General features: G+C 39.5%; 1 protein-coding gene across 1 annotated transcript in view; it reads right to left on the bottom strand.

Annotated features, from left to right (window-relative positions):
* The window catches only part of LOC124722536 (voltage-dependent calcium channel type A subunit alpha-1), a 393,558-nt gene that overhangs the window by 118,787 nt on the left and 250,866 nt on the right, over positions 1–23,905 (bottom strand). Inside the window, exons 15-17 of the mRNA XM_047247682.1 lie at positions 14,108–14,312; positions 7,243–7,461; positions 559–665 (exon numbers count right to left, since the gene is read on the bottom strand). Of these exons, the coding sequence (XP_047103638.1) occupies positions 559–665; positions 7,243–7,461; positions 14,108–14,312 (531 nt within the window). The remainder of the gene's footprint in view (positions 1–558; positions 666–7,242; positions 7,462–14,107; positions 14,313–23,905) is intronic.

The raw sequence follows: 23,905 nt of genomic DNA, 5'->3' as shown, positions 1-23,905 counted from the left end.
AGAAAGTGTCTCTTTGGAGCAAAAGAAATCAAAATATTTGGACACCTTGTGTCAAATGAAGGTGTGTGGCCAGACCCAGAAAAGGTGAGATCTATAACAGAATTTCCTATTCCTAAAAGTATTAGAGATGTGAGAAGCTTCCTTGGGATATGTTATTATTACCATCATTTTATCAAAGACTTTGGTGTCAAAGCCAGGCCACTCCAAGAGTTGTTAAAAGCTGATACTAAATTTATCTGGGATGGAGCTCAACAAGATTCTTTTGATGTGCTGCAAAAAGCTCTGACAACTGATCCTGTACTTGGTCTGTATGATGAGAAAGCACTTACAGAACTACACACAGATGCCAGTGGGTATGGGATCGATGCTGTTCTGGTGCAAATTTCTGATGGAAAAGAGAAGGTTATAGCCTGTACTTCTAGGACATTTACAAAAGCTGACAGAAACTACTCAACTACAGAAAGAGACTGTCTTGCTATGATCTGGGTCATGTGCAACTCACTTTATTTAAGACAGTGTAACTAACAGCCAATGTACTTTGATGCATTAAGAACTTACAAATTGTGCGTTGGTGAGGGCGGGCATATTTCAACTTTTGGAGGTGAACTACACCCGCCCATTAACTGCAGAGCTTCCATCTCCTTGTGCAGTTCTTCTTGCTGTTTCTGGAAGAGAAAACATTTCAAAATTTGAATCACATCCATCAAAATATCCTAAACAAAAAACAATATCTACGTTAACACTCACATCCCAAAACTGCTTAAAGGCTCTTTTACAACACTTTTTTTTTAAATTGATATCAAAATGCCTTTCATGCATAAGCTCTAATAATAGTAATGGACATCTTTGATACCCATAAATAATAGCTACAGAGCTGAAGCTGATTCATGAGTTATGTGATACTTAAATGTTATGCGAAAAGATAAACAAAGAACTGTACTCAGAGTAAAATAAGTAACATACGAAACTTATACAGACCAGAATGTTGTAGGAAAGCTCTTGTAGAATGTAAATACTTCATGATTAAAGGAGACCATTCACCAAAAATCAGAAGTGGTGAGTTGTCGATAGGCACACAAAAGAAATACGACTTGCTTGCTTTCTTGGCCCACAAACAGGTTAGCATAGGAGAGTGCCATGGGAGTGTCCATGACTCTGCCATGGACTTGTTTATGGGCCATCTAGAGGAAACCTTCCTAACCACCAAAAAATTTCAACACCTAGAGTGGCTCAGGTTCATTGATGATATCGTCATGACCTGGACTCATGGCCAAGGCACCTTATCCACATTCCTTCACAACCTCAATACTTCTCCTCCCATTTGCTTCACTTGTTTCTTCTCTATTCAATGCACCACCTTTCTGGACATTGACCTCCACCTCTCTAATGGCTTCATCCACACCTGTTGACATTAAACTGACCCCTATTTTTTTTTTTTTTTTTTTTTTTTTTTAATTATCGTACGACATTGTTGGCCGGGAGACCCCATGCGGGGTGTTCAGCTGCTAACATTGCAAGTCCTTTTTAGCTGACGCCACTTTGGTGACTTGCAAGTCAATGATGATGAAATGATGATGAAAGGCACACAACACCCAGTCATCACGAGGCAGAGAAAATCCCTGACCCCGCCAGGAATTGAACCCAGGACCCTGTGTGCAGGAAGCGAGAATGCTACTGCAAGACCATGAGCTGCAGACTTACTGACCCCTCTAATGGCTCCATTCATACCTGTCAACATGAAACCCACTAAGCAGCAACAGTACCTGCATTTCAACAGTCGCCATCCCTTCCACAACAAAACATCCCTCCTATACAGCCTAGCCACCCATGGATGACATATCTGCAGTTACATGAACTCACTTGTCCAGTAGACTGAAGGCCTCTCAAAAAGGCTTTCACAGACAGGCAATACCCCTTAAACCTAGCCCACAAACAGATTTTCCGTGCCACATCTTCAAACATCCCTAATCCTTCCACTACTCCCAAGAATCAGCCACTAAGAAGTGCCACCCTCTTCACCCAGTATCACCCTGGACTAGAACAACTGAACCTTATCCTTTGCCAGCTCAGATTACCTCTCATCGTGTCCTGAAATGAGGGACATCCTACCCAAGACTCTCTCCCACCCCTCTTAAAGTGGTGTTCCATTGCACATCCAACCTACACAATATCCTAGTCCATCCCTACCCCACTCCCACTTGCTTTGGCAGATCAAGGTGCAACACCTGCCCAATCCACCCACCTAACACCTCCTACTCCAGCCCTGTCACAGGCTCATCCTACTCCATCAGAGGCTGGGCTACCTATGAAAGCAGCAATGTCATATATCAACTCTGCTGCAAACACTACACAGCCTTTTATGTTGGTATGATTACCAACCAGCTGTCCACAAGGATGAATGGCCACTGCCAAGACATTTTCAAGAACAAAACTGACCATCTGGTGGCACAACACGCAGTTCAGTTTGAAAGGCATGCCATCTGGATCCTTCCCTCCACAACCAACTTCTCTAAACTATATAGATGGGAGTTATCCTCACAGTACATCCTCCATTCTCATAACAATCCTGGCCACAATCTCAGGTACCCCACTGTCCCTGCACCCTCCACCTAAACCTAACAGTTTCCTCTATGCTGTCACCCCCTCCCAATTCCTGTCCTCAGCATGTGCCCCTTCCCACCTTCCTTTACAATCATGCCAGCCCAAATATCTGCCACCCTTCTCTTCCGCATTCTTAGTCTGCAAACCAGCCATCTCCCTCTGTGTGTGTGTGTGTGTGTGTGTGTGTGTGTGTGTGTGTGTGTGTGTATTCTAGTTCATCAAAGTATAACTCCTAAAGCTAGCAAGCTTTCTTTCCTTCGTGTGTGCCTATAGAAAACTCAATACTTCTGCTTTTCAATGAGTGGTCTCCTTACATAGGCCTGAGAAAGGAAAGCCAGGAAAATGGAAACAGAAATCATAGGAGACAAGGAAAATCAATAATCTGTCTTGTATTCATAACAATGATGTTCTGTCTTAAAGAATTACTGTGGCACTCAAAGTGCTTCTGAGCATTCTTTGAAAATAAAGATTTTTTTAAAAAATAAGTGTTTGATATAATCACTTCAAATGCTTAAGGACACAAAAAAAATGTTTTTTTTCATACATCTCTGAATAAAAGAAGAAAAGTAAGGCAATTGTTATAGTAGACTATACAGCTTTTGTGTGATATTAAGGAGCACATAATGCAGTCCAGTTAGTCATATATGTATGTCTGTCTCATAAAATAAAATTTAAAATGATTTTCCTAAAAGTTATTGTCACACATTGTGAAAGATAGAAAATATTTTAGTTCTTCTCTTACTACAAAGCATCACAAATTTGCACAATCTCATATTACTGTTTTCAGCTTGTTTCAGTTTATCTTTCATTTTCAGGCTATAGATAGCCCAGGGCATGTATGCACAAAGTTTCTCAATGGCCTCCACCATATACTCGCCTCAGCTTTAGACACCTGCTCTACTCCATTACTGCAGACAGTAGTTATAGAAATTTGACTTGGACATATATTTCTCATTTTTGATAAAACCCAAGACCTCTAGTTTAAGTCTGTAAGTTCTAAAATAGTTATAAACTTCAACTTCTTATTTCTACTCACTCATTTCTTTATTTCAGGCTTGAGTTCTTATCTCAACCACCAACAGTGGCTTGCTGCTCAGTGCAAGTTTTGTATGTTCAGCTGCATTGAACTTCAACTTCATAATTCTTCACTGATTCTTTGAATGTATTCCATGAACCCAAACACTTTTATAACTAAGCAACTTTCAGTGTGTAATCTGGTAGTACAAAGGAAAAGTGCAAAACATGCATTATCCAAACATCAGTCATCATAAGTACCCATAAGACAGAGCATTTGCCTCCCACAGCCTTGAATCTGATCTGAAGTACTGAGTTTTTATTCATTACAGATTTCGTGTACTCATCTAGAAGTGATTTCCTATGATTCTGCTAAATCTCAAATATCTATATAATTTAGATCTAGTCTTGAGTCATGACATGTCTCAAAATTTACCAACACATTTATATCAAAAATGGCTTGTTTCTGATATGGTCCCGCTTCTGGTATGGCAGGATATGCCTATGGCAGGGCAGGAGTAATTGTGCTGCAAGGGTGCATAGGTCCATTCTTGAACTTGGGTCTTCCACAGGGCTATGACCTATGTGACAAGGAGTTGCAATTAAGTGTAGGGTCAGAATGGACCTTGATATTTCATAGATTGAGAGGGCAGTGGAATATGGGAAAGGTGGGATGGGTGTTCTTTATTTCAGGGCACAATGGAAGGTAAATGAAGCCCTATTGGAGGATGTGGTTTAGTTTTTCCAGTCTAGGATGATATTTGGTAATAATGGAACAGATCTTCTGTAGCTGGTACATGGGGGGTGGTTGGAGAATTTGGAGCATGTGTAGATATACATGGAAGGTTGGTGCTTGTCTGTGAAGGGCTTCAGCATAATGGGAAAGGGATTGCTTATTACTGCAGATGTGCTGTTTAAGGTACATGAGAGAAACTTATTAGGCTTTTTATTTATTTATCAAAGTGGAAGCATTGTTGACAGTTGGAGGCTTTAAATGGATGGAGGTCCCTATGGAGCCATCAGAGAGGTGGAGGTCAATATCAAGAAATTTGGCACACTGAGCTAGTGACGACCAAGTGAAGGAGATAGGACACAGTAGATAGGAGATCAACAGTTAACCTGCACAACACCAGGGGTTTAGGATCGTGCATGGCTAGGAAGATTTCCTCCAGGTCACCCACATGGGCTGACATATAAGGTGCCATGACTGTGAAGCAGATTTGTTAATATATCTTCCCCTCATAGGAATAGTAGTTGTGATTTAGGATATAAGTGGTAACATGCATTAGGAATGAGGTGGTTATTGTGGAATGAGCATGATCTTGGGTGTTATAGTGCTTAGTGTCTGATGTTTCGAGGCCACGCACATGAGGATGATGGTGTATTGGGAGGTGGCGTCAATAGCGACATGCCAAGGAACCATGTTGCAACGTGGTGGGGACAATGGAGAGGCAATGAAGGAAGTGGTTCATGCCCTTGGTAAAGGATATTAGGCTATCGACATTGGGTTTGAAGTGTTGGCCAACTAGAGCCGAGGTTCTTTCAGTGGAGCACAGTAATCAGCTACAATGGGATGTCCAGGGTGGCCTAGTGCAGAGTACTACAAGGGACATTTACAACATAGTAAAGAAGTATGTTCTCTGTGTTAATGCCATACAGCATATGAAGACTGAAACAGTGCAGGCTGTATCCATCAACAGATAGCTTTTGCTCATATTCAAACCAAAATAATGGATTTAAGGGACACAGAAATCAAATATAGACAGTGTTATTCTGAAAATGTTATAATATTTCAAACCTGCAAAGTATTGGGAACTTCCTAACTCAGTTTTCAGTTTAGAAGTAAATTCTCTTTTTTACCAGTAGAGAATTAAGTGAGAAACAGTGCAAAGTGGGCAGCCCGTGTCTGTTGTGAATAAAGACCATTAGTTCATTTTTGCAGCTTATTAAAAATTAGCCACATGACTAGGTACATAGGAAGAAGGGATGGATTAGTGTTGCAAACTGGAACACATACCTGTCTTTCCCCATTTAACACTCAAATATCCCCCCCACCCCCACCCACCCCAAAAAAAGAAAAATGCTACTAGAAATAACTCTGATATGAGCAATGGAATCAATAATTTGTCATATTTCATGATAATATCTTCTTATTGTTCTGAAAAGATAAACTTATGGGAAGGTTCCTTGCTTTATTGTTCGCTATCCAGTGCATCCACAGTTAACATGTCAAATAAACCAAGTTGGTCACAGAAGAAATGATTTTGTCATGCAAAGGAGTCTTGAAAATTACTTATGATATGTGGATTTATTTATTGATTTATTTAAATTGACAAGACTAGGACCAGCATGCCCTCTCTTACATCTAACTAGGTACTATATTTATTTTATATTACATATATTACAATAAGTATGTTAAAAGTTACATCTAATATAGAACATTACATTTAGAAATTATAGTAGTGTACGCAAAACCACACAATTGACATTCTTTCACGATAAATACAATAATAAATACAAATTATGGGAAGGTAGGTTTAAACTAAGAGTTCTAGCAGCAATGGACATGAAAGAAAGAAGGGAGAGAAAGTAGAATGACATAATACACAAACCTCTTGTTGAAACACAGCACTTGGAATGCACCAAGGGACACATATTGCTTAGGTCCCTGTAACTTCCCTGGTGCAGCTACTACTAACAGTTTGAAATCTATAAAATTTCCATGAAACCAAATAGAATCACAGACCATAAAGTCCATTATAATGTTGGCTAATCTATTCTGGGATGTGATGTCCACCTCTATAGCAACTTTTACCTACCTGCCCAACAATGTGGGTTAAATTGAAGTTATTCATTTGACAAGATGGATAGTTGCCAATTGGTACCATCAATGTCTCTATTAACAAGCCCACAGTACCTGAGGGGGGGGGGGTCTTTATTTTGTCATGCACATGAAGTATATGCTGCTCAAAATAGTGTGCATTTCAGTTTACAGCACAGGCGACATGGACATGCTATGGAAGCAGACAGCCGGCCGGAGTGGCCGAGCGGTTCTAGGCGCTACAGTCTGGAACCGCCCAACCGCTACAGTCGCAGGTTTGAATCCTGCCTCGGGCATGGATGTGTGTGATGTCCTTAGGTTAGTTAGGTTTAAGTAGTTCTAAGTTCTAGGGGACTGATGACCTCAGAAGTTAAGTCCCATAGTACTCAGAGCCATTTGAACCATTTGGAGCAGACAACTTGTCACGCTTTTAGCACACTGTGTCAACATCTGAACACACAACACTGGCCAAACAGGCCTTGAAAGGCCCAATGCTACTGACCAACCGCTGTGTTATCCTCAGCTGATAGGCATCACTGGATGTGGATCTGGAGGGGCATGTGGTAAGCACACTGCTCTCCCAGCCACTGTCAGTTTTCATGACCAGGGCCACTACTTCTGAATCAAGTAGCTCCTCAATTGGCCTCACAAGGGCATTTGAACACATGAACCTCTACAATCTATTGTTGCCACATGTGTGAATTACTGTCACACTACAATACATACAAAGTAATCCTATACACTTCATGAAATTTGTTACAACTACACTGTTTTTCCATCACCACAGATATGTTAAGAGTTCTTACCTCTTTATCTTCCTCTTCTTGCTCTTCTTCTGCTGCAGTCAGTTCTTGTGCATTGGCCAGATTGTCAACAGCAATGGCCAAGAACACATTCAGCAGTGTATAGTTTCCGAACAGAACCAAAATGATAAAATAAAGTGAGTAGATCATACCACCACTATTTCCACCCTGAGAACGAATTCCTTGATACATCACTTCATTCCAGTCCTCACCAGTAAGAATCTGGAATGTAAATTAGTCTTATCGTAAATATCATCCAGAGATGATATGAAAACAGATTAGTTTCCTTACACCACATTTTTCATTAATTAATGTTTAGCATTTTGTCTTCAGAAATAAACATATGCTATTGTCAATAAATAAATGAATAAGTATCATTAAATATCAGCAGTTTAATTATTGATAAAAATAAATAAGTGTGTGCTGTTTACTAAGGTTCAAAGTATAAAATTCTCTTAGAATTATTTTTCTGAAGTGAACTTAAAAATCAATGGTTCAGGGCAGAATGCTAGATATGACAGCATATCAAAAATAAAATACAGAAACTTACATGATATAACACTACACTGTTACAGAAACTTTTAATCATTTAAGAACATGCACAGATTGACTACATATAATGTGCCAAACAGTTTTCATTGTTACCACAAAAGACACTTAATTCTGTTTCATTTTTAGTTACACTCTGCACTTCTGTTATCTAGATTATGATATTTCACATATCAGTCTACTTCAATTATAATATTTCCATATTGGAAAATGTTGTAGATTTAGTTCTCGTATGACCCTTATTAATGCATTTATACAGGGTGTTACAAAAAGGTACAGCCAAACTCTCAGGAAACATTCCTCACACACAAATAAAGAAAAGATGTTATGTGTACACGTGTCCAGAAATGCTTAATTTCTATGTTAGAGCTCATTTTAGTTTCATCAGTATGTACTGTACTTCCTCGATTCACCGCCAGTTGGCCCAATTGAAGGAAGGTAATGTTGACTTCGGTGCTTGTGTTGACATGCCACTCATTGCTTTACAGTACTAGCATCAAGCACATCAGTACGTAGCATCAACAGGTTAGTGTTCATCACGAACGTGGTTTTGCAGTCAGTGCAATGTTTACAAATGCGGTGTTGGCAGATGCCCATTTGATGTATGGATTAGCACGGGGCAATAGCCGTGGCACGGTACGTTTGTATTGAGACAGATTTGCAGAACGAAGGTGTCCCAACAGGAAGACGTTCAAAGCAGTTGATTGGCATCTTAGGGAGCACAGAACATTCCAGCCTATGACTCGTGACTGGGGAGGACCTAGAACGACGAGGACACCTGCAATGGAAGAGGCAATTCTTTTTGCAGTTGACGATAACCCTAATGTCAGCGTCAGAGAAGTTGCTGCTGTACAAGGTAACGTTGACCACGTCACTGTATGGAGAGTGCTACGGGAGAACCAGTTGTTTCCATACCATGTACAGCATGTGCAGGCACTATCAGCAGCTGATTGGCCTCCACGGGTATACTTCTGCGAATGGTTAATCCAACATTGTGTCAATCCTCATTTCAGTGAAAATGTTCTCTTTACGGATGAGGCTTCATTCCAACGTGATCAAATTGTAAATTTTCACAATCAACATGTGTGGGCTGACGAGAATCCGCACGCAGTTGAGCAATCACGTCATCAACACAGATTTTCTGTGAACGTTTGGGCAGGCATTGTTGGTGATGTCTTGATTGGGACCCATGTTCTTCCACCTTCGCTCAGTGGAGCACATTATCATGATTTCATACAGGATACTCTACCTGTGCTGCTAGAACATGTGCCTTTACAAGTACGACACAACATGTCGTTCATGCACGATGGAGCTCCTGCACATTTCAGTTGAAGTGTTCGTACGCTTCTCAACAACAGATTCGGTGACCGATGGATTGGTAGAGGCGGACCAATTCCATCGCCTCCACGCTCTCCTGACCTCAACCCTCTTGACTTTCACTTATGGGGGCATTTGAAAGCTCTTGTCTATGCAACCCCGTTACCAAATGTAGAGACTCTTCATGCTCGTATTGTGGATGGCTGTGATACGATATGCCACTCTCCAGGGCTGCATCAGCGCATCAGGGATTCCGTGCGACGGAAGGTGGATTCATGTATCCTCACTAACGGAGGACATTTTTGAACATTTCGTGTAACAAAGTGTTTGAAGTCATGCTGGTACGTTCTGTTGCTGTCTGTTTCCATTCCATGATTAATGTGATTTGAAGAGAAGTAATAAAATGAGCTCTAACATGGAAAGTAAGCATTTCTGGACACATGTCCACATAACATATTTTCTTTCTTTGTGTGTGAGGAATGTTTCCTGAAAGTTTGGCCATACCTTTTTGTAACACCCTGTAGAATAAGAAATGTTACCACTTATTTCCATTATTCTGAGTCAATAAACATTTTTCTTGTTACTCTACTTAAATTTGGTCTCCCATTACAGACTATTTTGAGGGAAGAATATGTAAATTTAATAAAATACAACAAAAAATGAAATCTTACATGTGGGGTGGGAATATATGCTGAACTGATACTTAAATACAGAAGGTGAAGACTGTGCTTGCACTCACATAAGGATGGGAAAGAAGAGAAAAGTCTTAAGAGTATTTTGATGATTTTGTGGGCTAATTCATTTTCACACTGTGTACAAAACTCGCTACAGGCAACACTACCACATACTCACATAAATAACTGTAGGTAGCCTTTATTCAATAACAAGCAGATGATACAGATATGGTGCAATAACAAATGAAGGGGAAAGGAAGATAAAATCCTAAAAAAAGTATGAAAGGGGAAGCTCTTGTTGGAAGAAGTAGAAACAAAAAGAGCATGCTTCATAGTAGAGAGATAGTTTCTCATGGAATATGAAGTAGAGGTCTTAGAATTTTTATCTGAAGTATGTGTCTCACTTGAGATTTGGTAGATGTATGTTCCAAATTAGTATGAGGAAATACGGTATCATAAGTAAACAGAATAACAACATGTTTACCACCAACTATACACTGAATAATCATTACTACACTTTCTGTAAGTAAATGAATGTGTTAGCAACAAATTGTAGAAGAAAGACATTGAAAGAGAAATGATTCTTCATATAGCAACAGTGATTAATGATAACATTCTAATGACAGTAATAATTTCTAGATAAATGCAACAATGGAGTCCATTCAAGATGAATACCCCAGCATCAATTTCTAAGCATATTGTATATTTATTGACAATAAAGTTCACAGCACTGATGAGTCAAAAAATGCTGAAACAGACAAAAAATATGGTATTCAGGCTAATGATAATCTGTCTGAAGAAACACTGCAAAGGTTTGAAGTACTGTATGAACTAACTGCTGGCAAAAAGTAGGAATCCTGAAAGCAGTAACATCTAATACCGACGTGGTAGCTCATTTCCCAGAAATTCTGCCAGACACATATACTACCTGTCTACAAGATTCATAATTTTTATGTTAAGTGGCACATTTGGGAGTCTTATATCTAAAAAAAAAATATTAATGATTACACTAGTGTTTATTTTCAAAAACTTAGTAAAGTCAAAATAGCCTTTTTCTGAAAGAAAGTTAGAGGTATAATCTAAAAAAATGTTTGAGTGTTTTTAGAAGTTACTCTGCCTGCCAAAGAAAGTGAACCACCCAGAAGACATGGTTAGATCTCAATGCGACACGTTCATAAAGTAAGTTTTCATGTCGTACCAAAACTAGCAAATCATATGTTGCTCAAAGCGACTGAGTGTATGTGATACAGTAGTGATGCGATATTGAACATGTGCTAAAGGAACTCCCGAAGGTCTCACAGAAGCTTTGAGGCAGCGGTTGAAAGTGGAGGCTCGTGTTCCAGCTTCCACTGTGTGTAAAATGCACTTGGTGATAAAGTTTCTGAATGCATGAAACACAGCATCAATTGAAATTCATCATCAGTTATGTCATGTCTATGGTCCTAATGTCATGAGAAAGAACATGACGCATCACTGGTGTAGAGACTTTGCACCAGGTAACCAATCTGGTTGCCAAACTGAGGAGCTCAGTGGGAGGTCATCCACCATTACAGGAGACCTTGTAGAGCTTGTGCAGGAATGCATTATGGCAAACCATCACTTCACACTCAATGAAACTCAGCAGGCAGTTCCCAAAGATGCACCAATCCTTGTTGCGTGGAATTGTCTCAGAGCACCTGTTGTTCCAGAAATTGTGCAGCAGGTGGGTACTGAAGCAACTGACTCCAGAACACAAAGCAAAGCCCATTAGGACAGTTCTGACTTTTCAACAGTGGTAACATGATGCCGGTGGTGAATTTCTAGACTGGATCATCAAAGGTGACGAGTTGTTGGTTCCACACAAAACCCTACAAGCCAAGCACCAATCTATGCATGGGCATGGCAGTAACTCTACCTGCAAGATGAAATTCATGTAGATTGTGTTGGCACAGTCAGCAGCTTTTGGCCTTGTAATCTATGTCGTTGACTCTCCGTCACAGGGGGCTGGTTTTGATTCCTGGCCGGGTGAGGGATTTTCTCTGCTCAGAACTCTGTGTGTCTGTGTGTCTGTGTGTGTGTGTGTGTGTGTGTGTGTGGGAGGGAGAGAGAGAGATTTGTCCTTAGAACATTGTCCTTAGAACATTTCATTATCATCCATGTGCAAGTTGCTGATGTGGCATCAAATAAAAAGAGTTGCACCAGGGGCTCCTGGTCAACAATGCTATATGCACATTTCACTTCTGTGTTGATGCAAAAAGTGCTGTGTTTTTTGTTCTGGGACAGTCAGGTAGTTCTCCTCATCGAACTCCTGACCAGATGTGAGATGGTGAATGATGAGCATTACTGCAAAACAATGCAGAAATTGCAAAGGTTCACTTAGAAAAGTGGCATGGTATTCTTAGCGCCTATGTTGTCTTGCTGCAGAATAATGGTCAACCACAGATGGCCTGATGGACAACAGAGCTCCTGCAAACACTCGGCTGAGAGAAATTTGACCATCCACCCTACAGCCTGAACCTCACACCCAGTTATTTCCATCTGTTTCAGAACTTTATGAATTTCCTGTTTGGTCAGAGTCAGCATTATTAAATTGAATGAGAGGAAGAGATTGTTGTCAGACAGTGGATACAGATCCAGTTGGCAAACTTCTGTGACACTGGAATACAACAGTTGGTCCTAAGGGACAAGAAATGTCTGAATTTGGTCCCACTCAACAAAATGTCAGTTCATCATAGTCAATGTTTTTGGAAAGCCTGCAGCTGTATCATTCATGATTTAAATAATGAAAGACTGCACTAGCTGTGTATTTTTCATGCTTAGAACATGTTTCAAGAATTTAATCTCACTGTCAATTGCAAATATTTGCAATTTGCATTTGACTATGAGAATGATTCTTGAAATGCATTGTGCTGAGCAATAACTGGTGCAGTGTTTCATTACTGAAATGTCTGTATTCCAATGGTGAATATATCGAAAAACAGATCAATGCTTCCTGTACCTGTCACAATAAATCTTTCAACTCTGTTCTTTTTCTGTTCATGACACCAGGGAAATTTACTTTATGGATGGGGCTCACAACTTCATTCACATACATACCATTAGTGAGTATGTAAATGATTAGAGGGGTCATTCTCTGTCACAGACACAATGATCACCACAGTGCATTAAAGTTGTCCATGTTTAGTGCTGTTACCAGGTCTGGTTTGATATAAAAGGGGCATAAATAGCATCAGATATTTAGTGATCACTGTGAAGGACACAAAGATGCTGCATACTCATGTGAGACAGTGTTATCAGCACCTAACAGAGTTTTAAAGGGACCTCAAGGTTGGTCTCCTTTTGGCTTACTGGTCAAAATGTGCAATATCCAGATTCTCAGGGTATTCAGACATGCTGGTGGCATGATGTCACACTGCATGGAAACATGTGGGCATGCAAACTTGTCGTAAAGGTTCCAGTCAACCTTATCTTACCACCACGACCATTACCGGTGAGTATGGTGGTGGCCTCGGGAGATGTCAATTTTTTCCAATGTTTTAGAGAGGCGCAGCAGTGTTACTCCTAGTATCATGGTGTGAGGAGCCATCAGGTATGACTTCAGGTTAGAGCTTTTAGTGATTGAGAGAGCTCTGACAGCACAACGGTACATCATGGACATCCTGCATCCTCGTGTGTTACTTCTCATGTGTCAGTATCATGGTGTCATTTTTCAACAGGACAACACATGTCCATACATGGTACATGTCTCTATGAACTGTCTGCATGATGTTGAGATGCTTCAGTGGCCAGCAAGATCCTCAGGTCTGTCCTTGATAGAAAATTTGTCATACCAGCTTGGACATCAACTGTTGTCTTAGTGCCAGTATCCAGAATATCAACGACCAGTTACAACAGTTGTCGACAGTTTGTCTTAGATGAGGATTCAATAGCTTGATGACACCCTTTCCCACAAAATCAGTGCATGCATTTGGGCCGGAGGCTGTGCAACGTCATACGTGTAAGTGGGATCATACTGCTGAGTTCTTTCTAAATTTGACTCAATTTTGTAATTACTTAAATAACATCACATACCCTTTCAAACCATGAAGTTTTATTACATACCCTTCTCCCCTTCTGGGTGCTTCTTGTTTCCTGTTAGCACTCATATAAACCCAAAACACCAATTAATGAGTTTTCCTAGAACATCACCTTAAGACCGTCTCTACGCTTTTGATGAAATGAGAAATATAACAAATTATTATACTTCGCATTTATACAATTATAAAAAACCAAGCTTTACACAACAATAAATAATAAATGACAAATGTTCATAAATTATATTCTTTCTTATTTAAAGAAAGGCTACTTACTTGGAAGACTGTCAGTAGAGCAATAGGAAATGTGTTGAAGTTTGTGGGTGGTGTCTCATCTTCAAAATTAAATTGACCACCAAACAACTGCATACCAAGTAAGGCAAAAATAAGGATAAACAGGAAGAGCAGGAACAGAAGTGAGATGATGGAGCGCATCGAATTCAACAAGGATATCACAAGATTGCGCAGCGATGACCAGTACCTGTGGATCATACATTCATTAGTTGAGTGACTCTGGCATTCTGTCATTATTTCTAAATCAAAACAGACGTATGTAATATCTATTTCTCTAGAAGATTCTCACACTGTTATAAAGGAATGTTTCTTGCACACATTTTCATGATGGTTCATATGCATGGTCCAGCCACTTTAATGAAACCAATGCCTATGATTGACATCAACATGCAATAACCACACACAGATGGCAGGTAACAGCACTAGCAGTGAAGGGTACATAAATAGTGTCAGGGGATGCAGAAAACAGTTCAGTCATTGTCATAATGTGGAAACAGAGCAATTTGGGTGATGTTCAAAAGGGCATGATCATTTGCTTTCGGGATAAGAGACAAAGCATTTCTGAAATGGCTAAGTTTGTTAACTGTTTGCTTGCTGCCATGGTTAAATTACACCGTGTATGGCAAAATGGCACTATCCGAAACTGGCACTGAGACAACTGTGGCATACCACAGGCAATAGATACATGGGTTAACGACAGCTGCGGAGATATGTATGGGCAAATAGACATGCAACTGTTAAGCAACTGACCATCCTGATGAACCAAGGGGCTATGAACAGTGTCTCCACAATAACCATCCAGCAAACATTGCTTTGTATGGGCCTCCACAGCAGGCACAATTGGCTCATTCACCCATGCAGAATGCTGTTCATTTGCAACAAAGGTGGGAATTTGCACACTAGTACCATAACTGGACATCCACTGAGTGGTGACAGGTGGCCTTTTCAGATGAATCACATTTTATGCTGCATCAGATTGAAAGCAAACACCCTGCAACAATCGTCAGAAGGGACCAGACCCGAGAGGGAGCATTATAGTCTGGGGAATATTTTTGTGGCATACCCTGGGTGATCTTGTCTCTCTGGAAGGCACAATAGATCAGAACGAGAATGAATCTATCCTTGGGGACAATGTTCACCCTTATGTAGTTTGTTTCTCCTCGGCATGTTGGCATCTACCAGAAGGAAATGCAACATGTTACACTGCTATGGGCCATGGATCCTCAACTGAGAAACTTAGTGCAGTTGGCCACAGCACTGGAGTTGGCATGGCTCCACATCCTTGTTGGTACCTTCCAGAACCTCACTGACTCTCTTTTTGCACATCTCGCTGTGTTATGCACTGCAAAAGGTGGTTATACAGGATTTTAACATGTGGTCACATTAATGTGACTGGACAGTATATTAAAGAAATACCTCTGCCACATACTGATGGGAATAATATTCTTATGATATTACCTGTACTGAAATTTTCAGTTATGCTTGCATTCACTTGGAAAACTGGAAATAACAACATGAAGAATTTTCATGTGTTTTCTGTCAAGCATGATGTGGTTTTTAAATGAAATTTGCAATAACTGAAAGATCAGTTTCCTTTTTTTGAGGGGGGAGGGGTAATATGAACTATACACTGTCATTGAAAACTAAATACACAATGGCATAACATGAAGCAAAGCCACGACTTTTCCCTACATTTTAACCTAGCCTTCTTTCAACAGATGTGGGCCATTAGACATCACTAAGGCATCCCAGTACATACACAACCTATCAGTCATCTTAACACGGTTGTCAGACATGACTTTGTCATTAAATGTACACATATATGCAATTCAAGAATATAGAAAAATTGATAAAGACAAAACTCTCCTTGCTCTCAATGGTACAGAATAAGTTAGCTAAAACAACTCAAAGGAACATGAATAGAAGTTCGCATTTATGCGGTTGTGTCATTTAGTCTATTCAACATATTACATTGGCAATAATTCTCATTGTCTTCTACAGGTGTTCTGAATACAACAAAGTGTGTCACAACAGGCTTTTCTTGTGGTACCAACTTTCAGAGCAGCTACAAAACTAGACAAACTATCCTCCTCATGTGCTCAGGTGCCCTCTCCTATTCATTCTTTGTTGTCAATTTTCAATGTTTAGGCCATCATGTTTCTATCTGGCTTAAAAGGAGAGATGTACGACACTTAACTGAAATATTTGTTTATGTACATCATAATTTTGGACACTCTCATTCTTACTGTTTCTTAAGACACATAACTGGAATTGGGAATTTATGCTTTAATCCAGTCTTTCTATGTTCCAATTAATATATGATAAATAGTTGACAAGACATTGCTTTTAAATCTTGATTTATTTTGATGCTTTCATGGGTCTGACACTGGTCCTCAAATATCACAGAAGATAAAATGCTTGCTAGGAAAAGAACGCCAAGTCAACTACTAAAATGAATTAAGGAACAATAATCATCTTCAATGCACTGTATATAACAGACAGCTTTACCCAAAGTCTTCTTAATTGTTGTAAGTCAATAAGGTTTTGTAAGTTCCAACAAATAGTATTCAAGACCAATAAACAGCAATATCAATGGTGTCATTGTATCTGCTGGTAATTCATGATACCAATAAATAATTCTCCATAATAACTGATGCATTGTGCATCACTTCAACAAGACAGAATGCACAATAAAAATCACCGATTTCGATTTCTAGCCATCCACTGCCCCCCCCCCCCCTCCTCCCCCCAAAATGCCACACCAGCCACTACAGTAACAAAGAATGGACAAAGAGTTCTAGATTAATCTTGTGTAAGAATGTTTATTTTTAAGTAACATTTCCCTGTATGTATGTATGTATGTATAAATGCCTAAAGATGAACAGAACATGTTTCAAATGCATTGTATTATGTTAGTATGGATAATAATACACTGCTCCTCAACTTGCAGATCAACTTGTTTTTCATAGGGTTCATATGTGTGGAACTGGGAGCTCATATAGAAGACGAATGCCTAGATAATTTTGTGATACAAAGCCGATGTAGGGGAAAATTGCTGTATTTCAGTAATGTAAAGTAACAGCAGTTTGAGCGAAAGAGGCATGTATCTTGACTACTATTACCCAATAGTAAACATTTAAATACAAGTTTTAGAGAGGTTTCAAAGGTAACAGCAATCATGGGGTATCACTATAAGATGGTATTTTTGAATCTAACAAAACTTGCTTTATGGAATGTGTTTGTCTTCTCCAATACACAATGTAGTAAGAAGAAGAATGCATGTGATTTCCATCTTGCTGTTATTGAAAAGATAACTTCAAAATATCAAAAAAGATGAGTTCACATGAAAAAATAGGTCATTTTCTTCCAAGCAGCAATGCCTATCATTGGTTAAATGGCAATTCCCATCACTTACTCCACCAGTTGCAAAGGAAGAAAAGGAAGCAAGAATTTGCAGGATGTGTTCACATCACAGATAAGAATATCTTTTAATAAACTGTGTTTGTTGTTTATAAAGGAAATTACTAAACTTTGAAACATAACCTGTCCAAAAATTGTAATGTTAAAGGGTTAATACCATCTGTTCTAATATTAAGTACACAAGGATAAGTGAAATTAAAGTTACATCAGCATATGTGCTAGCTTAAGAGAACCAAATTTGTATCAAAACCAAATGCCAGCTTAAGAATTGGCGTGTGATCTGAATTAACTCCCCCTCCTTTCTAACCTTCCAGAACCTAGACCTCTTTCTTCCCTGAGGAAGGAACTAGTAGTTCTGAAAGCTAAGATTAGCCTTTCCTCTTTTAAATATGTTAAGTGATTAATAAACACATTTTCCAACAGTTTCAAGTTTTATTTTGTAAGAAATTGTGCTTTATTTTCTCCAATCCTCCCCCTTCCAAAAAATTAATATGTACTGGGTCCCCTACCTTCCTCTCCTATAACAGGTTCTGAATATGCTCTTGTCTATGCAAGTTTAATTTTCATCTTATTTGTTTCCTTCAGGACAAAACTGTCTTCCAATACTAGCTTGTAGAAGTACTGCATGCTTGTCTGTTGTGATAAAATCTTTACTTCACCCTATCTATATTTTACTAATTAAAACATACTGCTATACACTTCTAGGAATACTGATTCTTAGCATAAAGTTCAACAAATGTTTCCTAGATGCAAATCACATTCAAAAAGATATTGAAATAAAAATAAACAGCAACAAAGTAGTAACCACAAAAGATAAAAATAAATTAGAAAAGTTGAATGTACTAATATAAAAGTTTCTGAATCGTAGCCTCACAAAGAGATGAGATTTCAAATCCATAGTGACCTGTTTTAGTAACTGATAAAATGAACATAGTGTCACTTAATTCTTATTTTCAGAGTGATATAAACATTTTAAAAAATCTTAACTGAGGGAAAGTGGCTATTAAATAGTTTACACACTTCTGGGGATCACTAAAAATTTCATTTTCCCACAGAGGATATGTTATACACAATATTATAGAGAACATCCATGTAAGAAAATGAGGAATGTTCTATTGTGACATATCTTACACTAGACAAAATGCAAAAATTGACAAGGGAAGCAAAATCAGTACTCTTCTAGCATACTGTTGCCAAGTACTGCTCACATACAAACCGTCAAGAATGTTATTGGAACCTAGCTAGTCCTAAACTGTGCCATTCTAGAAGCATTAGAGACCTGGAGGAAAAAGGAAGCATCTGTCTATCAAAATGTGAAAGAAACCAGATGTGCACAACATTGATCAGGCTAGCAACAGTGGACCACTCCTAGGAGAGAACAGCAAAAACACTCATGTTCAACAAATGATGAGAAAACAAATTTATCACTGAATGAAAGCAGGCCAATAATGATGCCTTGCAAAAAAAACTCTGAGGACATAATTCAAGTAACTGAATGGCAGCTATGTAAAGAGCTACACAAAACTTCTAGCTTCTGCCAACCTCAGAGCTTCTTGTGTAATATAATGAGGAATTCTGTTAACTTACTTGACATATAAACATAATAATCTAGAAAAATGCATTGAATCTCATCACTCACTGGCCTCATCAATAAAAACCAAGAGGTCATAAAAACACACAGTCAAAGCAGTACAGCTAAGACATTTAGTGTAGTCACATATATGTGATGCTGAACAGAAATATTAAAAGGATCAATTATTTTTAACAAAAATTTTCTTTCAGTTCATCACTAAAAAAGAATATCTGAAATCTATTAACTTAATAACAAAGAGGCAGTAAACAGTACTCTCAAGTCTAACATACAGAGCTGACATACTGCGGTCTTCAATTACAAAACTTATTCTCTCATATCTTATGGTATTACAAAATGTATTCTCTCTTTTACCTAGCATATGTTTAAAGCTATGGATCATGGACATTTCATTGTATTAACCACATTTCTAAAATATTTCTTTTTGGAAGAGACACTTACATCTGTAAAGTAAGGGATGCTTACTACATAGGTATACTTGTAATTTGATACATGGTCAGCTCCAAAGTGACCCCAACAGCTACATAATTAGAATATTTAAGTAAAATGTCACAAAGACTGAAGGATATATTGCTGCTCACCATATAGAGGAGAGGCTGAGTCACAGACAGGCACAACAGAAAGACTGCTAAACATGTGAGCTTTTGGCCAAGAGGCCTTCTTCTAAAGTAGACAACACATATTCTTCCACGCAAGCATCACACACACACACACACACACACACACACACACACAGTGTGGATGGTGAGGGTAAGGTGGAAGTTAGGTGCAGTGGGGAGGGATAGCAAGGTAGCTGTGGAGGGCGGTAAAGTGCTGCTTGTGGGAGCATGTAGGGACATGGTGAGAACAGGGTAGGGAAGTTAGGTGCAGTGGGGAGATTAGAAGACGGAGAAGGGGGGGGGGGGGTGTAAGGAGGGAGGATTGAAAATGAAAGAAGTAAGGGAAGGCAAAAAGGAGACTGTGGATGTTTTGGAAATGTAGGATACACTACAGGGAGACTTCCCACCTGTGCCACGCAGAAAATCTGGTGAAGTGAAGAACGTTGAGATCGGAAGCATGCTCAGCAACTGGGTGGTCCAGCTGTCTCTTGGCCACAGTTTGGTGGTAGCCATCCATGTGGACAGACAGCTTGTTGTTTGTGATTTACATGCAGAACACAGCACCGTGGTCACAGCTCAGCTTTTAGATCACATGACAGCTTTCTGCCTTTGATGGGATTGGTGATGATTACAACTAGACAGAAATAGATAGGGGTGGGAGGATGTATGGGACAGGTCTTGCATCTAGGTTCATTACATGGATATGAGGCAGGGGTTGGGAATGGGGGTGGCGTGGGTACGGATGAGGATACTGAGTAGGTTCGGTGGGCGGTGGAATACCTGCGTAGGAAGGGTGGGAAAGAACGTGGGTACGACATTCCTCTTTTCGGGACATGATGAGAGGTAGCTAAAGCCCTGATGGAGAACACCAAGAGTCTCAATGAGCCTTCACAGGCTGGAATTACACTCTCAACCTTTTACAGGACAGGTCTCCTGTGCCGTATCTCTCCAATCACCCACCATCTTCCATAGTCCCACAAACGAGCATTCCCTTCATGAGTCAGTACCATCCAGAACTGTAGTAACTAATTCACATTCTCTGCCATGGTTTTAATTACCTCTCATTGTGCCCTGAAATGATGAATATCCTACCCACTATCCTTCTCACCCACCCACAGTGGTATTCCACCACCCACCAAACCTACACAATATCCTCGTCCATCTCCACTCCACCCCTGCTTCCCACCCATTGTCTCCTGGATCATCCCTGTAATAGACGTAGATGCAAGATCTGTCCCATACATCCTCCCACCACCTCCAGTCCAGTCACAAGCATCACCTTCCACGTCGAATGCAGGGCTACCTGTAAAAACAGTCATGTGATCTACAAGCTAAGCTGCATCCACTGTGCTGCATTCTAGGTGGGCTTGACAACCAACAAGCTTTCTGCATGAATGGCCACAAACAAAGTGTAGTTAAAGATAGCTGGACCACCCAGTTGCTAAATGTGCTTACCAACATAACGTTCTTCATTTCCATGACAGCTTCACAGCCTGCACCATCTGGATGCCTCCTACCAACACCAGATTTTCTGAATTGCACACTTGGGAACCCTTCCTGCAATATATCTTATGTTACCATAACCCCCGTGGCCTCAACCTTCATTAGTCCCAGTCCTTCATCCATCTATCCACTTCCCTGCTCCCACTCAAGTACTAAACAGTCTCCTATTCCATCAATGCACCCACAATCTCCTTTACACCCCTTTACTTCTCTGCTTTTCCTCTCTCTCTGCCCCTCCCCTCCTTCTCTGCCCCCCTCCCCCTCGTATAGCCCCCGATTGCATCTGCCTGCCCTACCTGTCCCCACCACAATCCTGCATGCTCCCACAAACAGCACTTTACCATCACCCACCCCCACTCTGCTAATCCTCTTCCTCCCCAGCCTAGCCTCATCCTTAACCCCACTGCCCAGACTGCTTCTTCCATGATGCACAGTTGCTCGCAGTATGGCCTCAGGGGCCAGAGACGGTGGTCATATGTTTTTGAGTTGTGCTTGTGTAAATGTGTGTATGTTGTCTACTTTCGAAGAAGGCCTTTTGCTGAAAACTCACATGTTTAGCAGTCTTTTTGTTGTGCTTGCCTGTGACTCAATGTCTCCTCTATAAGGTGACTTGCAATCTATCCCTTTTATAATACTGTCATTATTCCACCTTGGATTATCCACTGTTGGAATACACAATAAATCTATCCAGCATATATGATATTATATTCATTTGGTTTATATATGTTATCTGCAGATGTCAGATACACTTACTGAATTCTAAAGAGCCAATAGATTACATACTGCTACTCATATAGTTGATTCTGGTGGGCTACAAGGCTAGGAAGTAAGCGTCTGTGTGTCTGTGTGTGTGTGAGAGAGAGAGAGAGAGAGAGAGAGAGAGAGAGAGAGAGACTGTTTCTGTCATTTTTGGCTGCTGATGAAACACGCATCCATAAGAATGTTTCAATAAATTTTAATGAAGATGATTAACAACCTATTGAATTTTTAGCATTAAAATGTTGGAACATGGATTATTCATTCCATTCAGAGCTGAAATATCTGTGAAAATGATGGACAACAACCTGTGACAGCATACCTAAGAACACAAGGAGACTTTTGTCAGTTCAGAAGCTAATGGTCTGTTTCTTACAAATCTCAAAGTATCAGGATAGATTTCGGTATACCAATGGGCAAGCTTTGTAGGTACCAAAAGCAAACGTCATGATGAGAAATAACAGTGGTATACATATAGATCTAATAATGATTCATAAAAAGACAGACAGTCAATAAAAAAATTACAGTAACTTGAGCTTCAGTTTTTAAACAGTACAGCTGTGTTCATCGCCGAACATTAATGCGGAATGACCAAACTCCAACATACAATTTACCCTCATCTGAAAAGACACACTGTTATTATAGGGTTTCCATAAACAACAAAGGCACATGCCGTCATGTCAGAAAAGGAATACAGTTTATAGCCAGACATAATCTTAGTGCAGTTAGTAATGGCAAATACTTTGAAATATCAGGCATTTAACTAATAATGATGGACATTTACAAACAGAAGTAAATTGACATTGTGCTTACTCGTCCCTGGTAGTAGTGTAAACACCTTTTTAATAAATCAACAGAATTTAAGGAAAAAGTCTCAATTACAGAAATAAGATACTGTCATATGGACACATACAGTATTTATAAACACAAATACCACACATGAATTAAGTTATATCCTACGGCTCTTTCACTGTATTTACATTTCACAGTTGGTCAACTGTGGAACAAGAGAACAAAAAATTCTACATAAATGTGCAAGTTGCTACTGTAGGTCTACCTTAAAGGGTGGGGAATCATGTATCTAGATCAGAGATGGTGTACATTTTAAAGCTACAGAAGATCTAACCACAATTAGTGTAGATAAACATTTTGAACTGACAGCCACTGAAGTAACAAAGACAGTTTTATATACCTCACACTGAGTAATGCAGAAAATAAAAGCAAAGTGGTGTTGGATGTAATACAAGATGAAACTGGAAAAGCCAGACAAGTATAATAGCATACAAATCAAAGATTGGGATAGAATAACAGGAAGTCCTTAGAAATTAGCAAATATTGTAAATGATTATTTCTCTGGTACTGTGGGGAAGCTGCTGCAAAATCTACCTAAAACACATGTAGCAAGGTCACTGATTTACACAGCAAGCAAAATCATGGTGTTTCTCATAACAGAGCTTGAAGTTAGGAAGACAGTACAACAATTAAAAAATAAGAAATCAGCAGGCATGAGGTTCATGTCTCTGTTCTGAAGGCATGCATAGATAGCATACAAGCCCCATTAATAAACATAATAAATGAGTCCTTTAGTTCACATGTTTTCCAAAGTACCTTACTAAAGAAAGGTAATGTGGAAAGCACTGAAAACTACAGGCCAGGTTCACTGCTGCCTTCATGCTCAAAAATAACTGAAGCAGTCATGAAAGAGAGACTGATAAGTTACATGAGTAAATACAATCTCATAAGAAAGCACAGTTTGGTTTCAGAAATGAAAGAGGTACAATATTGGCCATTGTAGAGATCACAAAAGTGGTACTTGAAGCTCTTGATTGCGGTGATTGTGTTACAGGCATTTTCTTAGACTTGTCCATGGCGTTTGACACAATTGACCAGAAAATACTATAGCGTAAGCCA

This window comes from Schistocerca piceifrons, chromosome X (assembly GCF_021461385.2).
Source record: "Schistocerca piceifrons isolate TAMUIC-IGC-003096 chromosome X, iqSchPice1.1, whole genome shotgun sequence".
NCBI classification, from domain to species: Eukaryota; Metazoa; Arthropoda; class Insecta; order Orthoptera; family Acrididae; genus Schistocerca; species Schistocerca piceifrons.
This window is presented reverse-complemented; position numbering and strand designations above follow the sequence as displayed.